This window comes from Marmota monax, unplaced genomic scaffold (assembly GCF_021218885.2).
Source record: "Marmota monax isolate L192 unplaced genomic scaffold, Marmota_monax_Labrador192_F-V1.1 WCK01_AAM20220418_F8-fsc00107, whole genome shotgun sequence".
In the NCBI taxonomy this organism is placed as follows: domain Eukaryota; kingdom Metazoa; phylum Chordata; class Mammalia; order Rodentia; family Sciuridae; genus Marmota; species Marmota monax.
In genome coordinates this window covers 4468270-4489145 of record NW_026693761.1, presented here as the reverse complement: position 1 = coordinate 4489145, position 20876 = coordinate 4468270, and the positions used below count along the sequence as shown (strand labels likewise).

The 20876-nt window shown below is 35.3% G+C and overlaps 1 protein-coding gene across 1 annotated transcript in view; it reads right to left on the bottom strand.

Annotated features, from left to right (window-relative positions):
* Nme8 (NME/NM23 family member 8) overlaps positions 1 to 20876 on the bottom strand; it is a 73732-nt gene that overhangs the window by 14537 nt on the left and 38319 nt on the right. Inside the window, exons 12-13 of the mRNA XM_046460647.2 lie at positions 2657 to 2801; positions 1742 to 1849 (exon numbers count right to left, since the gene is read on the bottom strand). Coding sequence (XP_046316603.1) covers positions 1742 to 1849; positions 2657 to 2801 — 253 coding nt within the window. The remainder of the gene's footprint in view (positions 1 to 1741; positions 1850 to 2656; positions 2802 to 20876) is intronic.

Below are 20876 nucleotides of genomic sequence, written 5' to 3'. Positions count from 1 at the left end.
GATTTGTGAAACGATGAGCCTCAAAATAAAATTTTCCTCCTATAAAATTTTTCTTGTCAGGTCCTTTGGTCAGAAGAGAAAAAAAAATGACTAAAACAGACATTGGTACCACGAAGTCACAGCTGCTGCTATGACTAACCTGACCATATAGTTCAGAGGATTTGGGAGCTTTTTCAAATTTGTGAGAGGATTTTTGGAAAGTTTAATGATGCAAGATGAAAAAGGTTTAGAATGTTGTTAGTGGAGCTTAATGGGTGATGGTGATTATGAAGGAAATTCGTAAGATCATAATGCCAATAGGACTGTGGGCAATAAAGATGGGGCTCATGAGGTTTCAGAAGAGGAATCTATTGGAAGTTGGACCAAAGTTCATTCATGTTATGTTCTAATGTTTATAAGAAGTTGCCTATGTTTTGGCTGTGTCCTAAGACTTTCTGTGAGGCTTCATTTAAAGATGATGAGCTGGTGGAGGAAACTTCAAGGCAGCACAGCCTTTGGTGTGGGGGCTGTTACGGATGTTGCTGGCAGTGTTTAGTGAAGTTTACCATGATAATCAAGAGCATAAAGATTTGAGAAGCTTGCAGTTTGGTCAGAAAATTGGGAGTCAAATTGAGGCTAGCTAGTTGTGAGGAGGAAGCTGAAGTGGCAGTAGACATGATTAAGAAATGCCAGTAACAGGGGACATTGTCCTAGCAAAGGTGCAGAAATTGAACAGAGACAAGCCAACAGAGAGGCCATGTGGACTGCAACCGTCAAAGCCTAATGTTTTCTCAAAAGGGGCAGAGCTACATACACCCTTTGTAGAAAACATTAGGATGCCATGTGCCCTAGGTGCTGGGCATGGAGCTTCAGGACTTGTTTGCCCAGTTAGATTTTGGCATTGCTTTGGTCCCATCTCTTCTTTCTATGCACATATTTCTCCATTTTGTAATGGAAATATTGACTCTGTGCCTTTATATATCGGATATAGATATAACTTGTTTTTAATTTTTACAGGGGTTCATGCTAAGAGTTTGAGTCTCAGAGAAGACTTTGGACTTGTACTTTTGAGTGATTCTGAAACAGTTGAGAATATGGGGAACCTTGAAAATGGACTAAATAAATTTTGCATTGTGTGATGATCATGAGCTTTGAGGAGCCAGGGATAATGTGTTATGATTTTGATATTAGGTGTTCCCCAAAAGCTCATGTGTATGACAATGTAAGGAGGTTTATGAGATCTTCAGTCTAATCAGTACATTAATCTCATGATAGGAATTAACTGACTGGTCACTGTAGGCAGGTAGGGTGTGACTGGAGGTAGGTCACTGGGGACATGCCTTTGGGGTTTATATTTTGTCCTCTTGAGGAAACCCCCCCTCCCCTTTTTCCTGGTGCCATGTTCCCAGGGGCTTTTCTCCTCCACACTCTTCTGCCATGATGTTCTACCTCACTTCCTCAAGCCTGAAAAATTGAGTCAGCCATCTATGAACTAAGATGTCTGAAACTGTCACCCCCAAAACAAACTTTTATTCGTCTAATTATTCTTGTCAGGTCTTTGGGTCACAGCAGCTAAAACAGCTGTCAAAAACAGAGCTGGTTTTGGATAGGACATCCATCATAATCTGTTTACTACTTCTTAAGGAATAGAAGGTTTTCTGAGAAGCTTCTTTTCACCAAATCTGTTCCTTTACCCTGCACTAAAATGAAATCAAATGGACCCATGAAAAAAAATCTAAGGAACCCATGATATGAATCCTACCTCTCTGGAAAATCTTCATTGACTTCGTTAACATTTGTTGGTCCCAGTAGCTTTTCCCAGTATTGTAAACCATTTTCTCTCAATAAAACAAGGAGAAGAGATGGACCACTGTTAGAAAAGAAACAACAATTAAATAAAGTGTGGTTCAGTGTCCAACGGCATGTATATAATACAAATATATGTTGTTAAACAGACTAAAAACAAGTCAAAATAATTCTTGAAGTGTCTGAATTTCTATTGATACCCTTTCTTTTTTTTCAAATATTTATTTTTTTAGTTGTAGTTGGACACAATATTGTATTTTATTTATTTATTTTTATGTGGTGCTGAGGATAGAACCCAGGGTCTCACACATGCAAAGCAAGCGCTCTGCTGCTGAGCCACAACCCCGGCCCTATTGATAGCCTTTCAAGAGCATGTTTTAAAAAGGTAAACAGAGAAAGAAAATGAAGAGAAGACCTGTGGTTCTTTGGGAGCAGTTCTTTGGAGGCTCCTGTGCTCCTGCTGGCTCATGTACCCTTGATGTATATCTGCTTCTGCTGCTATTTCAGTTACTCTTCTAGGTATCTCAAAATTTTCTAGCATACAATTCATTTCCTAGGACTACTGATCTGTAGGACTAAGAAAGCCCAGACCAACAGTCAATTCAGACTAACTCAAGAGCCAGTGCTCTGTTTGTACCTGAATTTCTGGTGTCAGTTCAACTAGATGCCAGTAACATCTCAATGCTCTAGTAAAATCCCAGGAAAACCAGAGAAGACAAGGAGCTGAGCAGAAAACTGGGATAGTGTAACTATTTTCAAAAAAAGTAGACTCAGAGCATGTTTGCAAAGAGAATAGAAAGAAGGGTTAAGAGAAGGCTTAAATGACTTAAAAATAAGTCACATGTTTTTATAAACATGGATTCTACTTTACCTCATCATATTTTCTATAAGTTTGTCATAGTAGTCTTCATTCTCATATTCCTGACACAGCATTTGAGCTTCTTCTTCTGACAACTCTATTTGTCTTTGAAGCAGTATTTTAAAGCCTTCAGCTTCAATAACATCCAAAACCTCATCTAAATAAAAGTAATCACATAATATGTTTCAACCTGCTAAGTTACTAGTCATAGGAACAACACATAATAGAATATCATGAGGGCAAATAATACATTTCCTTCTCAAAGGAAATATAAAAGTTCACAAAAATAACTTCTTTGGTTTCAATTTCAGGTGAATGATGCTTCTTTTCTAAAAAAAATTTATTTGTTCTAATTAGTTATACATGACAGCATTTTGATTCATTGTACACAAATGGAACACAACTTTTCATTTCTCTGCTTGTACATGATGTAGAGTTGCACCATATGTGCAACCATACATGTACCAAGGGTAATGATGTTCATCTCATTCCACCATCTTTCCTGCCCCCATTCCCCCTGCCTTTCCCTCCCTTATCTTTGTGCAATCAAAGTTCCTTCATTCTCCCCACACTACACACACACACACACACACACACAAACACACACACTCCATTATAGATTAGCTTATCAGAGAGAACATTTGGCCTTTGGTTTTTTGGAATTGGCTTACTTAGTTTAGAATGATATTCTCCAAATCCATCCATTTACCTGCAAATGCCATAATTTTATTCTCTTTTAGTTCTGAGTAATATTCCTTTGTGTATATATACCACCATTTCTTTATCCATTCATCTGTTGAAGGATGTCGAGGTTGGTTCCACAGTTTAGCTATTATGAACTGAGCTTCTATTGAACCTTGATGTGATTATGTCAGTATAGTATGCTGATTTTAAGTCCTTTGGGTACAGACCTAGGAGTGGAATAGCTGGGTCAAATGGTGGTTCCATTTTAAGTTTTCCAAGGAATCTCCATACTCTTTTTCCATATGGGTTACACCAATTAGCAGTCCCACTAGCAATGTATGACTGTACCTTTTTCTTCACATCCTCACCAACATTTATTATTGCTTATATTCTTGATAATTGCCATTCTTACTGGAGTGAGATGAAATCTTAGAGTAGTTTTGATTTGCATTTCTCTAATTATTAGAGAAATTGAACACTTTTTTCATATATTTGTTGAAAGATTGCATATCTTCTTCTGAGAAGTATCTGTTCAATTCCTTAGCCCATTTATTTGTTGTTTTTTTTTGTTGTTGTTGTTAAGTTTTTGAATTCTTTATATATCCTGAGATTAGTGCTCTATCTGATGTGTGTGTGGTAAAAATGTGCTCCCGTTCTGTAGGTTCTCTCTTCACTTCATTAATTGCTTCTTTTGCTGAGAAGAAGCTATTTAGTTTGAATCCACCATATTTATTAATTCTTGATTTTATTTCTTGCACTTAAGGAGTCTGGCTAAGGAAGTCAGAACCTAATTCAACATGATGAAGATTTAGGCCCACTTTTTCTTCTATTAGGTACAGGGTGTCTGATCTAATTCCTAGGTCCTTGATCCACTTTGAGTGGAGTTTTGTGCAAGGTGAGATATAGGGGTTCAATATCATTCTGCTGCATATGAATTTCCAGTTTTCCCAGCACCATTTGCCAATGTATGTTTTCGGTGTCTTGTCTAGTATAATATAACTATATTTATGAGGGTTTGTCTCAGTGTGTTCTATTCTGTATCATTGGTCTTCATGTCTATTTTGGTGGCAATACCATGCCATTTTTGTTACTATAGCTCTGGAGGACAGTTTAAGTTCTAGTATTGTGATGCCTCCTGCTTCACTCCTCTTGCTAAGGAATGTTTTGGCTATTCTGGGCTTCTTATTTTCTCAAATGAATTTCATAATTGCTTTTTCTATTTCTATGAGGAATTTTGTTAGAATTTTAATTGGAATTGCATTAAATCTGTATAATGTTTTTGGTAGGATGGCCATTTTGACAATTTTAATTCTGCCTATCAAGAACATGGGAGATCTTTCCATCTTCTTTAGTGTTCTGTAGTTTTCATTGTGTAAATCTATTACCTCTTTTGTTAGATTGATTCTCAAGTACTTTTTTATTTTATTTTTTTAGGCTATTGTGAATGGGGTAGTTTTCCTAATTTCTCTTTCTGAGGATTCACCACTGATGCATTCAAAATTTGTTTATTATGGAAGGTTTCTATTTAGTCATCAAATCTGAAGCTTAATTTTGCTGGATATAAGATTCTTGGTTGGCATCCATTTTCTTTCAGAGCTTGGTATGTGTTGTTTCAGGATCTCCTAGGTTTGAGGGTCTGAATTGAGAAATCTCCTGAGATCTGGATTGGTTTCCCCTCCCCCTATATGTAATCTGAAACTTTTCTCTTGCAGTATTTAAAATTTTATCCTTATTCTGTATGCTGGCATTTTCATTATAATGTGCCTTGGTGTAGAGCTGTTGTAATTTTATACATTTGGTGTCCTGTAGGTCTCTTGTATTTGGGTTTCCAATCATTCTTCATATTTGGGAAAGTTTCTGATATTATTTCATTGAAGAGATTGTGCATTCCTTTCATTTGTATCTCTTTGCATTCCTCTTTCCTGAAAAATCTTAGATTTGGTATTTTGGTGTTACCCCACAATTCTTGGAGGTTCTGTTCATGGTTTCTTACCATCTTCACTGTGTGGTCAACTATATTTTCAAGAGTGTATATTTTGTCTTCATTGTCTGAGGTTCTTTCTTCCAAGTGATCTATTCTGTTGTTGATGTTTTCTATTGAGTTTTTTTGTTTGTTTCCTTTGTTTCAATTATTTCTGGTTTTTTTAATTTTAATTTTTCAGAATCTCTATCTCTTTCTTGAAGTAATCTTTTGCTACCTGTATGTTCTCTTTTATCCCTTTGTTCGAGTGATCAATTGTTGCCTATATTTGCTCTCTTATGTCATTGTTTGATTTGCAGATTATTTTAATTATGTACATTCTGAACTCCTTCTCTGACTCTGACATTTCATCTACTGTACTGTTAATTTATTCTATTATTGTATCATCTTGGTTTGTTTGAGGCACTTCCTTCTTTTGTCTTTTCATTCTTTCTGTGAGTCTTCCCTTCTAGCAGTACAGATCCTAGGTATTACAGTTTCTACCCTATAATCTTATAGTGTCCCTGCAGGTTAGCAATGTTTCACCATTAAGAGTGAGATTCATATTAACAGCACCCAATGCAAACAATATGCAGCCTTAAACCAAAGAGTTCCTATTTAGACAATTATATTTTTGTCACAATAAATAGGAATGTGTTCAATTTTTATATGCAACATAAACAGTAGGTTTGAAAAAGCTTCTACTGATTCTAATGGTGGACAAAGAGAGAAACAGGGGTGGGTGTAGGGTATGATGTTTATGATAGTGTGGATAGTTTATGAGAGTAGAAGATAGACATGTAGAGGTATCAGATCATAGGAAGAGTAAAAGATGAATCAAAAGAAGTTAGCTGTTAACAGGAGAAAAGAGAGAAAAAAGTGACCCAGTGCAAGGCTCTCTCCTGCCTCGTAACAAGATGGTGGCTATTAGCACACCCAGCAGGATACCTCTGGTATAACCAAGCCTGCAGGGACCTTGATGATGATCTTCTGGGTCCTGGCTGTTGTCCCTAGATGGAAGCGGCCATTCTTGTTCTTGGTGGCGGGGTAGCATCAAACCTGTGAGTACCTTGGTGTTGGGCTTCCAGTCCCCTGCCAGTGTCTGAAGATAGGAGCTGTTACAACTAAAGATGGTGGTTGCAGCAGTGGGGGTAACCTGAGATGGTGTAGAAGGTGTCCCAAGATGTCAGTGAATACTTTTAGAGATGGGGCTGAAAGGGGAGGCCAAACGATGGCTTTAGGTGGCCTGTTTGGAGATGTAGCACTGTGGTGTGTGGGCATGGTCCTTGGCATGGTGGGAAGTCCTGTGCCTGGACCTGCCTGGTCTCCACAAGGGTCCACAAGTCTGTAATGGGCCTGCCTGGGCTCTGCAAATATCAGATAGGCAGAGCTAATCTGGGCCTGCCTGGGCTCCTGAATGATACTTCTTAACATTCCAAATTATAATATTGTTTCCAACTTCTTCACCACATAGGAATTATATATATACACACATACACAGAGGTATCTTCCTATTTTCTTATGCTGTACATGAACATTTGTGTGTGTGTACGGTATTTGGGTTACTACCCAACTACTCAACCAACTCAATTTTCTAAGCAGTTAAATAGTTTTTAGGGTTTTTTTTATTTTTTTATTTTTGTATTGAGTAGCTCTTACTTTTATTTGCTCACTTGAGGATAAACAAGTTTGCTAAATAGCCAAATGGATTTATCAAACTCCTCTCTTGCCTGCTTCCACTAAAATATTCATTTCCCTATGGCAATGTGATCCATACATGATCAATCACATATCAGAGAATGTGCTGGGATGCTTTTGAGAGGGCACCCAGGGAAAATCTCTCTGCCTTGCTCTACCTTCTGCTGCCTGCTTTTCTATATTTGAGGACGTGATGCTTGGAACTATGGAGACCTTCTTGCAGCAAAGAAGTAGAAAGTACAAAGATGGACTCAGAGCCCAGAAAGCATGGTGCCTGGCTTGTAATTATTTTAGGATCATCCAGTTCAAAGAGTAGAAAGTAGGGAAAGCATCTGAAGGACAGTCAATCCACTGGCTAGTTTCATTAGCCTTATCAGGATTTACCTTCCTGGATCAGAATGAATTGGACATAACTTCTCTATGTTCATATCTGAATATATGACCCATGAAACTCCACATCATGTACAACCACAAAAATGGAATTCTAATTAAAATAAGTTATACTCCATGTATGCGTAATATGTCAAAATATACTCTTTCCTTTATACATATATATATAACAAAATAAATTAAAAAAAAGATTCACCTTCCCTGAATGCTTTCCCTCAGCCTTTATCACAAGTCATTATAAGAAGCCACAATATGCTAACTATTTGCAGATTAGTTGTCACATTTTAAACTGTTGACATGGGGTACCCTCACATGAGAAATCTTTTTAAAAACACAGTAATGGAAAAAAAAACCCACAACAATCTCCTCCAAGAATTAATATAATTCCATCTTTTTGAATTTTAAGAATTATATAAACATTCATATTTTTATTATCTATAGTTCTGAAGCAAATTATGACTTAAACTGCTTTAGTGTGCCTGGTTCTTTGCTTGTTTTACTCTTTTCTTACAATTGCTTGGTTAGTTCTAGGATTTTTTTAAAACTTTATTTCCAGTCTAGCAGGAAGGAGTAACATATGTCAGGATGCACTCTTTTTGGCCTTGTTCTCAGGCTTAATTCTTAATGTCAGGGGAAAAAAATGAGGAATGACCCTTAGAAAGAAATATCTGTGCATAAAAAACTACAAATGACTGACCGCATATTTTGAAGCAAAGTAATTTGCATCTAATTTAGTACTGTATTCCAATAAAAAGAGGATAAGAACTATAAAAAGAAAACTATCATATTCAAATAAAAATATACTGAATGAACCAAATAGAAGTATATTACATTTTTTTAAATAAGAATATGATGAAAATATTTGTTTTGCCTAAGTTAAATAATCCACATGGACTTGGTTTTGGAATTTCTTGAAGTGAATCAAAACCATATATTCTCAATAATAACTAAAACATTATTGAAAAAGAATGAGTTGTCTCTTATTACCAAATGGGAAATATACATAAACCAGAAATTATAAAAATGGGGGCTACAATCAAGCAATGGATCAGTGGGAGATTGATATCTAATAATCAGTTCTAAGTTTTGTTACCCCCTCTTTATTATCTTCACAATATCTTTAAGCGTCAGTAAGATTTGTGTATCATGGTTACAATGTTATTATATTAGGTCACCAAAATTCTTCATAAAAGAAAATTCTATTTGTTTGAGCAAAAATTCTTTGGAAAACTATTAAGAGTATAAGGCGAGATTTAATGTACTTGGTAGAGGGTGAATTCATTTGTTTAGGAGGATGGAAAGATGTGTTTGTTGTCCAGAACAGGCCTCAGGAGGTCTATGGACATACAAACCCAGGAGACCACTTTGGGCACAGAAACTGCTCTATACCCTGGAGAGCAGAGAATAAAGGACCATTTGAAACTTGGATTTGGCAATCTGGAGGTCACTGGTGAGTTTGACTAGGCTAGTCTAGCAGAAGCAAAATTGGAGGAGGTACAGAAGAGCATGAGTCAATTCCATGAGTATAGATAATCCCTTGAAAAGCTGACCCTTGCCGGGGGGCAGAGAAACAAGATCTCATCTAGGGTGCATTGGAATACGATGAAGTTTTCTGGTTTTATTTTTATTTCATTAAACTTGTTTATTAACATATCGGAGCATGTCAATGTACTAAGAGGAAAAACTCAAACTTGAAGGTGAAAGTAATGTTGCAATAGAAAGAGGGGCATTTGCGGGTGTAGAGTCCTTGGCAAAGTGGGAATCACAGATAGAACAAGAAAATGGGCCTGGCCTTTAGTAGATAATATATATAACGGGTGTCTTCCCCTCCCTCAATCACAGTGCTTCTTCCTTTATAGAGAAACAAGGTATAGGTAGATTAAAACTCCATATTCCTGACACCAAACGCACAAATCTGTTTCTCTCTGGCCCTCCTTTCCTCTTGCTATATAAAAGGTCAGTGTCTTTCCTCTCTAAGGCCAACCCTGCATGTCAGCTATAAAAAATGCTTCTGCCTGGCTCTCATTGGTCTAGGTCTGTCCTTGCCTTCCCTTTGTTTCTTATATCTTCAACTGTCCCATTTCTACTAGTTGGTTCTTTCCTATAAGCTTTTGTCTATAATAAGATCTTCCCAACATCAAATAAAGTATATTGAATCTGTCAAATATCACTTCTTTACCTACAGACTGTTCTTATTTCATTGACTATAATCTCTCACCTCAGTCTGTAGTCTAACTTCTTTTGCAAGTACTCCATTGAAACTGCTCTAGGTTTTCCTCTTTCTACCTAACTCTGATTGGGCTTTTCAATCTTAGCATGAGCAATGCTTCCTCTAAGAAGCTGCATGACCCCTTCACTTTCCTTGGCTAAGCCATACTCATCCTATACTCACACTAAGTGCCATGTCTTATAGTCCTTGCCACATTCTACTGTGACAGCCTGTTTACCTAGGGTCTTTTATAGCAGACTTTTGTATTAGTTAGGATAAATTTTATGCAAATTAAACCTAAAATCCGAATGATGTAATACAATACTTACTCCCTTTGTCCCATATCCATATTAAAGCTGCAGAGGGGCCATGCTCATCATTTACTCATCATTTACACTGTCATCAATAGGAATGCAAGTCTTTCTTGGTAACCACCAGAGAGAGATATTATATACTTAAAGAGATATTATATACTTAGAGAGAGAGATGCAATATTACTTGTAATATAGATGTTTTATAGCCTTAGCCCACAAGTGACAGTTAGCACTTCCTCTTATAGTTAATTGGCTAAAACTAATCACGTGTCACTATTCAAATGTAAAGGACTGAAGAATGCACTCTTCCATTTCCCCAGACTGCAAGAGATGGGGTGGGCAGAATACTGGTAATGACTACCACAGCAATGATCTCACCATGTGTAGCAACTTTTATTAGCATATTTCTTTCTTTTTTTAATGCTGGGTTCCTTGACATATCATATTTCATACATTTGATTCAAGTGGGTTATGAACTCCCATTTTTACCCCATATACAGATTGCAGAATCACATCTGTTACACATCCACGTTTTTACATATTGCCATACTAGTGACTGTTGTATTCTGCTATCTTTCCTATCCTCTAGTATCCCCACTCCCCTCCCCTCCCATCTTCTCTCTCTACCCCATCTAATTTTATTTTTATGTGGTGCTGAGGATCGAACCCAGTGCCTCTCGCATGCCAGGCGACCCAGTGCCTTACGCATGCCAGGCGAGCACGCTACCCCTTGAGCCACATCCCCAGCCCCTTATTAGCATATTTCTAATACCTAAGTCAGCACTTTTGGCCAAATGGCAAGTATAGTTGGCCCCATCGCTACAGATTTCATATCTGTGGATTTAACCAACTACAAGTCCAGAAAGCATCTAGGTCTACGATGGCTGAGTTTGTACTGAATACGTATACACATTTTTTTCTTGTCATTATTCCTTAAACAATACAATATAACAACTATTTACCTAGCATTTATGTTGTGTTAGGTATTAGAAGTCATCTACAGATAATTTAAAGTATAGTAGAGGGTGTGCTTAGGTTACGTGCAAATATACCATTTTATATAATGAACTCAAGTACCCATGGGTGTTGATATCAACGGGAGGTCCTGAAGTCAATCCCCTCAAGAAAACAACAGACAACTATATTTGACATATACTAACAAATGAATGAGCAAAGATTTTGTAAGCATAAAAAATTAGAACTTTAGGAACTGGGTGTAGATCACACACCTGTGATCTCTACTACATGGGAGTATTAAGTGAAAGGATAGAGAGCTTGAGGTCCTAGCCTAAACAATACAGTAAGATGCTGCCTAAATAAAAACTAAGCAAGCAAACAAAAATAGATTTTGAAATGGATGAATTGTGTGAAATGTAAATTGTATTTCAAAACATATATCATAAAAATGATTATAAAAAATAGAGCAATGAAGACTAGACAAGTTTAAGTAAATAAATTTTTAAATTTAAATGAAAAATTAAAGTGAAATATTAAACATACTAAAAATAGCAAGATAAGTACACTTAATATACATATATTTTTAAAAAACTTGTTCAAAACTATGAGAAACATTATTAGCAAACACATATAAAAATGATTTTAAATTACATGGAAAGATGTCTGATTTCATTTTTAATCAAGATACACATATTTAAGCAAGGCAATTTAATTTTCTAATTAAATTTTTAATAATTTTGAAGATAAAATTGCATAATGTTAACAAGATCATGATAAGACAGATACTCTCAGTATCTTTGAGGAAAGAATAGTAAACGAGCAACACACTTTCGGAAAGCAAGGTAACATTATATACAAAGGCTTTCATAAATGGTTGTATTCACCCAGAAATCTCCCTCTGGGAAGAGATTAGAGGCAGTGTTTTAGTCATCTTTTTGTTCCTGTGTCCAAAATACCTGACAAGAACAACTTAGAAAAAGATGAGTATATTTTAGCTCGTGGTTTCAGAGGTTTAGTCCATACTTGGCCAAGTCTATTACTCTGAGCCCAAGATGAGGCAGAACATCATGGTGGAACAGCAAGGAGGAGAGAAGCTGCTATGCTCATGATAGCCAGAAAGCAGAGAGGGTGTCGGGGGGAATAGTGGGGACCACAGTAAGATGCACCCTCCCAGGCATACTCCCAGTGACTTACTTCCTCCCCCCAACCCCCACTGGCCTACAGGTAACACCTAGTCCATTCAAACTGGGATGGAATGTTTAGGTAACAGCTCTAACAATCTAATCATATTACCCCTGAGCATTCTGCATGAACATGGGAGCCTTTGGGGACACTTCATATCCAAACCATAATAGCGCAAAAACATTTACAGATACACTCATTATAGAATTAATTCTAAAAGTAAAAATGTGAAAACAAAACTTAAATGTCAAGTAATAGGAAATGATTATTAAAGAACTTGAAATACATAGAATCTTATAGCAATGCAAAGATGAAATCTTATTTTAAAAGAATAAAGACATGAATAAATGTTAAAGATATGCTAGACTGAGAAAAGCAGTATAGTAAACTCTGTATCTATAAAAATATGTAAAACCTAAAAGGAAATAACGAAATGTCAAAATGGCAGGGAAGCAGAATGAAAACTGTGGTTGTTCTTAAATTTATTTTTCCAACATTATTCAATAATTATATTTTAGTATTGTTAATAAAAGGTCATTTAAATGACTTCTCAAAAGAGTCTATAAAGGTTTCTTAATAATACAGAAAATGTCCTTTTAATTTTATTAAGTGACTAAAGCATGATGCAAATTGTATAAGCAAAGCTTTCTAATCTATTAAGACTATAATAATCATATTATATGTAACATTTAAACATTTATGTTTAAAGTACATAAAATAATAATAGACATTTCTGGGAGGTATATAAAAACTGTAATGAGACTTTTTATTTTTCTTTTTTAATTCAATTAATTCACTTTATTAATAATATCCATCTTAAATATTTTAGTATATACATAAAAACACAAAAATTGTACATATTTCTGGGGTACCATGTGATGTTTCAATATGTGTATACATTGTGTCCTCATATCAAACCTGTCTAACTCTTCCATTTATCACTTCTTTATGGTGCAAACAATCAAAATTCTCTCTTCTAGCTTTTGAAATGTACAATACATAATCTCTATTCACAGTTTACTGTGCAATCACACACTAAAACTTCTTATTTCTATCCAACCATAACTTACTTAGAATCCATAAATCAACCTTTCCTCGTCCAAACCCTCTGCCCAATTCTCCCCAGTCTTTGGAAACTACCATTCTTCTTTCAATTCCTATGAGATCAACTTTTTCAGATTCCATATATGAGTGAGATCCTGCAGTACTTGTCTTTCCATGTCTGGCCTGTTAACACCTTACATAATCACCATCAGTTCCATTCATGCTGTTGCAAATGATAGGATTTAATTATTTTTTATGTTTGAACAGTATTCCATTCTGTTATGGACCACATTTTATTTAGCCATTCATCAACTGATGGGCATTTACATTGTTTCCATTTCGTGGTTATTTTGAATAGTGCTACAAAAAAACGTGGAGTTACAGATATCTCTTTGTCATATACTGATTTCACTTCCTCTGAATATATACCCAGAAGTGGGATTTCAGTTTCTGAGGAACTTCTATACTGTTTTCAGTAACAGTTATACTAATATACATTCCCACCAACAGTCTGCAAGGGTTCCTTTTTCTCCATATCCTTGTCAACACTTGTGATTTTTCGAATACTATTTACTGTTCAAATCAGAAAATAAGCTCCAATCTTTATTATTTCAAATAAGAGTGTATAGAAAGTCCAGCTAAGATAATAAATGTGTCCTACTAATTATAACTAAAAAATATGAACTGAATGCATATAGTAACTATATAAGGTCACTGAAAATTGAATAATTGCAGGTAAACTGGGGAGAGAAATAAAAAGCAAAGAAAATTCAATATAAGGTGAGTTTTCTGGGATCTTTTCTCCTATATTTCCCAGACTACACCGAGGGAAGATCAAATCCTAAATCTATGCAGAGGTTATGGACAAAAGAAAATGCAAAAGTTCTTTCTTTTGACTAAAGACCAGAAAGTGGGGCCTGCATTGGAGACTTTGAGGGTGGTCTTGTTTTTTCCTCTCTTAGCCCTGCCCTGAGGCAGACCTCAGCCAGAACCCTGCTCCAGAGGTCCCATACTCTTAGGCCTTTGTGGCCCAAATGAGACAGCAGCACAGGGAGACTGAAGCCCAGATTTCCAGCCAGGGGACTCATGATAAAGATCCAGAAAAAACAGGGCTGGAGAAAATCATTCCAGAAATCTGTTATTGAGGTAATGGGTCCACCTATGAGCTGTGCATAATAAAACTTGAGAAGTGAACTTCAGGGTAGACTCCCACGTGGGGAGGGGGATGGGTCCTGATCACTACAGTTTGCACAATGTCCATAAAGCATTGCACAAACTTGAGAACAGAACTGCCACTGCCAACAGTCCACAGAGAATAGACTGGAATATGCAGTTATGAACCTAACCTGGCTAGTTTAGTGCCAAAACAAACACCCACACAAACAAGAAATCGAAATTCTCCAGAAGATCTTAGCAAGACTCAGAGTCCAAATTACATAACATCCAAATGTCTAGGGACCAGGATACAATTCAAAATTAAGCCATCTATAAAGAATTAAACAAATCTTAACAAGTCTACAGTGAAAATTCAATCAACAGACAGCGGTTCCCAGGGAACACATGTGCTGGAATTCACACAGATTAAGAACTTCAAGCAGTGCTTACAGCATATGTTCCATGAAGTGAGTTCAAAGTGACTGAAAGATAAGTTCTTATCAGAGAAATCAAAGCTGTAGAAATGAGCCAAACAAAATGAAGAGAACTAAACATAAAACAACTAAATAAGAATTTAACTGTATGGGCTAAATGTCTAAAAGGAGATGACAGAAGAGTCAATCTTAACTTGGACTTTCAATAAAAAATATCCAATTAGAACTATGTAGGAAAAAAAAAAACAATTAAAAGTGACCAAAGCCTCAGGAACTTATGAGACATCAAAAAAATCTAAATTGTGTATCTTTTGAAACATAGATGGAGTGAAGAAAAGTTTGACACAGAAAAAAATTTTGAATAAGCAATGACAGGAGGAAAAAACAAATTTTGCAAAAGACATAATTTATAGATTCAAGAAGCTCAGTGAACCCCAAACTCAAAGAAAAGTATGCTCAGATGCATGGTAGTATAATTACTGAAAAGCAGAAACAAAGAAAAAGATCTTAAAAGTATCCAATCTTGGCCAACTTAAAAAACAACAAAAAGATGGAACACATTACATGCTTCGAATGATTGTGGATTTCTCAGTAGAACCAGTGAGACCAGAGGAAATAGCACAGAATTTTTAAGCATGCTGGGAGAGAAGAAATTGTCAACCTAGAATGCTATGTCAGTACAAATATCCTTAAGGAGGGAAGGTAAAATAAAGACATTCTTAGATGAAAGAGAACTGTTGTCAGCAGATCTTCTTGAAAAGAAATGCTCAAGTTCTTCAGGTAGAAGGGAAATGACATCAAGCAATACAAAACAAGGGAAGAGAAAAGGAGGGAAAGAAAGAAAGGGTAAGTATCTGGATGAACATAAAAAATGTCCCTGTGTTAAGTTCTATAAAATATTTCCACTGCAAAAAAGCAAAAATTGCAACATAGTTTGGTGGAATATTCAATATATGTAGATGTGATATTCATGGCAACTACCATAGATGGAAAAAGGTAAAATGACATGTATGGTTTTAAATTTACTACATTTCATTTGAAGTGGTAAGATATTATCCCCAAGTAGTTTTAAAGTTGTATTGTATGTAATCCATAGAACAATCACTAAAACAAATATTCAAAGTGTAGATATTTTAAAAGCCAATTGGTAAATTATAATAGAGTGCTAAAAAATGTAATTAAATTCCTAAAAAAGTCAGAAAAAAAAAACCAGAATAAAATAATAAAAGTTATCAAAAATGACATTTATGTAAGTGGCATAAACACGGCATTTAAGAGATTGTAGAAATATATTTTTAAAGGCTACATTCTAGGTTCTTTGACTAGAAGAAAAGAGATTTTAAATTATAATGGCAATTATCCTGAAAGCTAGGCTCAAAATGGAGAGAAGCGCTTCTGTAGTCCCAGAGGAGATAAAAACAATGACAAAGACATAAGAATTTTTATATTTTTTGTTAATACACTAGTCCCCATTTATCCTTGGAAGATAGGTTTTGACACTCTCAGTGGATGCCTGAAATCTTGGATAGGACTGAATCATATATGTACCATGTTGTTTTCTATACATATGATAAAGCTTAATTAATAAACTAGGCACAGTGAGAGATAAACAATAACTAATGAAAAATTGTATGATTATAACAATATCTAATTATAAAAGTTATGCAAATGTTGACTATTTTGCCCTTTTTTTGTTTCTGTAACTTTATTTTATTTTTTATTTTTTTTATTAGTTGCCCATGACAATACAATGATCTTGACATATCATACATTTGATTCAAATGGGGTATGAATTCTCATTTTTCCACATGTACAGATTGCAGGATCACATTGGTTATACAGCCACGTATATACATACAGCAATACTAGTAAATATACTAGTAAAATTTTACTAGTATATTTACTAGTATTGTGCTGTACTTACTGTGCTGTACTCACTACAATGTTGATCTGATAACTGAGATGGCTGGAAAGTGACTAACTGGTGAGTAGTACATGTAGGTACTCTGGACAAAGGAAAAAGTAAACATCTTAAAACACGCCCAGGAGAAGGATAATGACTTTGAAATACATTCATAGACTTCAGAATAAGTTTTTACAGAAAATTCCTTTGCCAAAGCCTGATGTGATCTAAGGAACGGGTAACCAGACTACCGCAGCCCTCTCCAGGCTTCCTGTGTCACATAAGGGGGAAAATTACAAGGGCTAAGTATTGCTTCTGAATTTCTCAGCCCAGGTATTCAGGCCTGCTACCACCTTAGATGTAATCATAAGATTATACTGTGCTTCTCCATCTAACACCTTACCAGAACATCAACAGGACACCAGTAAAATAACGTGGATTGCAATGGAGAGGGTTATAAGAAACAAACTCCATCTAAAGAAGAGTCCTTTCAAGAAACCCAAACATGACATGGAGTTTGGGGACAAGATATTAAACTAACAGCCACTTCCATGTTTATAGCAGCACAATTCACAATAGCTAAACTATGGAATCAACCTAGATGCCCTTCAATAAATGAATGGATAAAAAATGTGGCATATATACACACAATGGAATATTACTCAGCAACAAAAGAGAATAAAATCATGGCATTTGCAGGTAAATGGATGGAGTTAGAGAAGATAATGCTAAGTGAAGCTAGCCAAACCAAAAAAACAAATGCTGAATGTTTTATTTGATATAAGGAGGCTGATTCATTGTGGGATAGGGAGAGGGAGCATGGGAGGAATAGACAAACTTTAGATAGGGCACAGGGGTAGGTGGGGAAGGGAGGGGGCATGGGGTTATAAATGATGGTGGAATGTAATAAACATTATATGCAAAATACATGTATAAAGATATGAATTGGTGTGAATATACTTTGTATACCACCAGAGATATGAAAAATTGTGTTCTATATGTGTAATAAGAATTGTAATGCATTCTGATGTCATCTATAAATGAAAAATAAATAAATAAAAATAAAAAGCAAAAAAAATAGATATTAAACTAAAAGAAACTGAAGCCTCTGGCACCTACAGCAACAGAAAACATTAAACACAGGCCAGCTCCTAAACAGATTAACAGAAAACCGCATGATAAAAGCCTAATTGCCTCAATTCCCATTATCTGTTCCATCATGTCTGACTTTCAAAAACAACAACAAAAATCCAAAATATGCAAAAAAAAAGGAAAAGAAAAGAAGAAAAGAAAGAAAAATTTGTTAAAAAGCTTAGTATGAAGAGAAAAAAACAAACTCTGATGCAATAGAGACTTTGGAAATGCCAGACAGAGAATTCAAAATTACTATGATTTGTATGTTTAGGGCTATAGAAGAAAAAGCAAACATGCCCATAGATGAGCAATGTAATCAAAAGAGATGGAAACCCTAAGAATCAAAAGGAAATGCTATGAAACAAAGAACACTATAATAGAAAAGAAGAATGTTTTTAAAGGACTCACCAGTAATTTCTGATACAACCAAGGAAATAAATCAGTGAGAATGAGGATATATTAATGAAAACTCGCCAAACAGAAATGCAAAGGAGAAAAAAAGAATGGGGGAAAAATAAAACAAGAAAAGAAGAGAAGACTATCTAAGGGCAATTCTGAAGATGTAGCAAACACATAATGGCAATTCCAGGAAAAAGAAGGAAAAAACCAGAAGAAATCGTTGAAATTATGATGACTTAGAACTTTTCAAAATAAATTAAAGACACCAAACCATATATTCAGGGAGCTCATAGAACACTGAGCATGATAAAAAAAATCAAAACATTTGTATTTATGAACTTTTTTTTCAAACTTAAGAAAAACAAAAATAAAAAGAAAATCTCAAAGGAAACATAAACAAAACAAAGACAAAACAAAACAAAAAAAAACTTATAAGTTAGGTAAGTAAAGCAGGTTAAGAATTACACTGAACTTCACATCACATCAGAGATAATACAAGTAAGAGCACAGTGGAATGAGGTATTTAAAGTCCTGAAACCCAAAATCCACCAACCTGGAATTCTTTATCCCATGAAAGTATCTTTCAAAACTAAGAAGAAACAATGAAAGGTATACAAATAGGAAAAGAACTCAAACTATCTCTATTTGCTGACAACATGATTCTATATTTAGAAGACCCCAAAATTTCAGAAAACTCCTAGAACTCATACATGAATTCAGCAAAGTAGTAGCAGGATACAAAATTAACACACATATATCAATTGTGTTCCTATACACCAGTGATGAATCAACTGAAAGAGAAATTAGGAAAACTGCTCCATTCACAATAGCCTTAAAGGAAATAAAATATTTAGGAGTCAACAAAACAAAAGAGGTGAAAGACCTCTACAGTGAAAACTACAGAACACTAAAAAAATTTTTAAAAAAAGACCTTAGAAAATGGAAAGATAAAGATCTCCCATGTTCTAGGATAAGCAGATATAATATTGTCAAAATGGCCATACTACCAAAAGCACTATATACATTTTATGCAATTCTTATTGAGGTTCCAATGACATCCTTCATAGAAACAGAAAAGACAGTCATGAAATTCATTTGGGAAAATAAGAGACTCAGAATATCAAAAGCAAACCTTAGCAAGAAAAGTGAAGCAGGAGGCATCACAATAACAGACCTTAAATTATAAGACAGAGCTGAAGTAACAATAATGGTATGGTATTGACACCAAAATAGACATGTAGACCAATGGTAAAGAATAGAAGACATAGAGACAAACCCACATAAAAACAGTTATCTCATATTAGACAAAGGTGCCAAAAACATATATTGGAGAAAAGATAGTCTCTTCAACAAATGGTGCTGGGAAAACTGGAAATCCATATGCAGCAAAATGAAATTAAGCCCCTTTCACCATGCACAAAACTCAACTCAATCAAGGACCTAGTGATTAAACCAAAGACCCTGTGACTAATAAAAAAAAAAGGCCCAAATCTTCATCATGTCAGATTAGGCCTCAACTTCTTAAACCAGACTCCTATAGCACAAGAAATAAAATCAAGAATCAATAAATGGAATGGATTCAAACTAAAAAGTTTATTCTCGGCAAAAGAAACAATCAGTGAGGTAAATAGAAAGCCTACAGAATGGGAGCAAATTTTACCACATGCACATCATATTGAGTACTAATCTCTAGGATATATAAAGAATTCAAAAATTTTAACACCAAAAATACAAATGACCCAATCAAGAAATGGGGCAAGGAACTGAACAGACACTTTTCAGAAGATGATATACAATCAATCATCAAATATATGAAAAAATGTTCAACATCCCTAGCAATTAGAGAAATGCAACTCAAAACTACACTATGATTTCATCTTACTCCAGTTAGAATGGCAGCTATTAAGAATACAAACAAGGGTTGGGGTTGTAGCTCAGTGGTAGACCACTTGCTTAACATGTGTGAGGCACTGGGTTCGATTATCAGAACCACATGTAAATAAATAAAATAAAGGTCCAATGACAACTAAAAAATATATATATATATTTTTTTAAAAAAAGAATACAAACAACAATAAGTGTTGGCGAGAATGTCAGGGAAAAGGCATACTCATACATTGCTGGTGGGACTACAAATTGGTGCAACCAATATGGAAAGCAGTATGGAGATTCCTTGGAAAACTTAGAATGGAAACACCATTTGACCCAGCTATCTCACTCCTTGGTTTATACCCATAGGACTTAAAAACAGCATACTACAGGGACACAGTAACATCAATGTTTATAGCAGCTCAATTCACAATAGCTAAATTGTGAAACCAACCTAGATGCCCTTCAGAAGATGAATGGATAAAGAATCTGTGGTATATATACACAATGAAATATTACTCAGAATTAAAAGAGAATAAAAACATGGCGATTGCAGGTAAATGGATGGAGTTGGAGAATATTAGGCTACTTGAAGAAAGCCAATCCCCAAAAAACAAAGACCAAATGTTTTCTTTGATATGTGGATGCGGATCCATAATGGGGATGGGATGGGGAGCATGGGAGGAATGGAGGAATTTTAGATAGGGCAAAGGGAAGGGCATGAAAGGGAAGGGCGATAGGAGTAGGTAAGATGGTAGAATGAGATGGACATCATTAAATACATGTATGAAGACACGAATGGAATAGTGTGGCTCTACTTTGTGTACAACCAGAGAAATGAAAAATTGTGCTGTAAATGTTTACTATGAATTGAAATGCATTCTGCTGTTATGTATAACA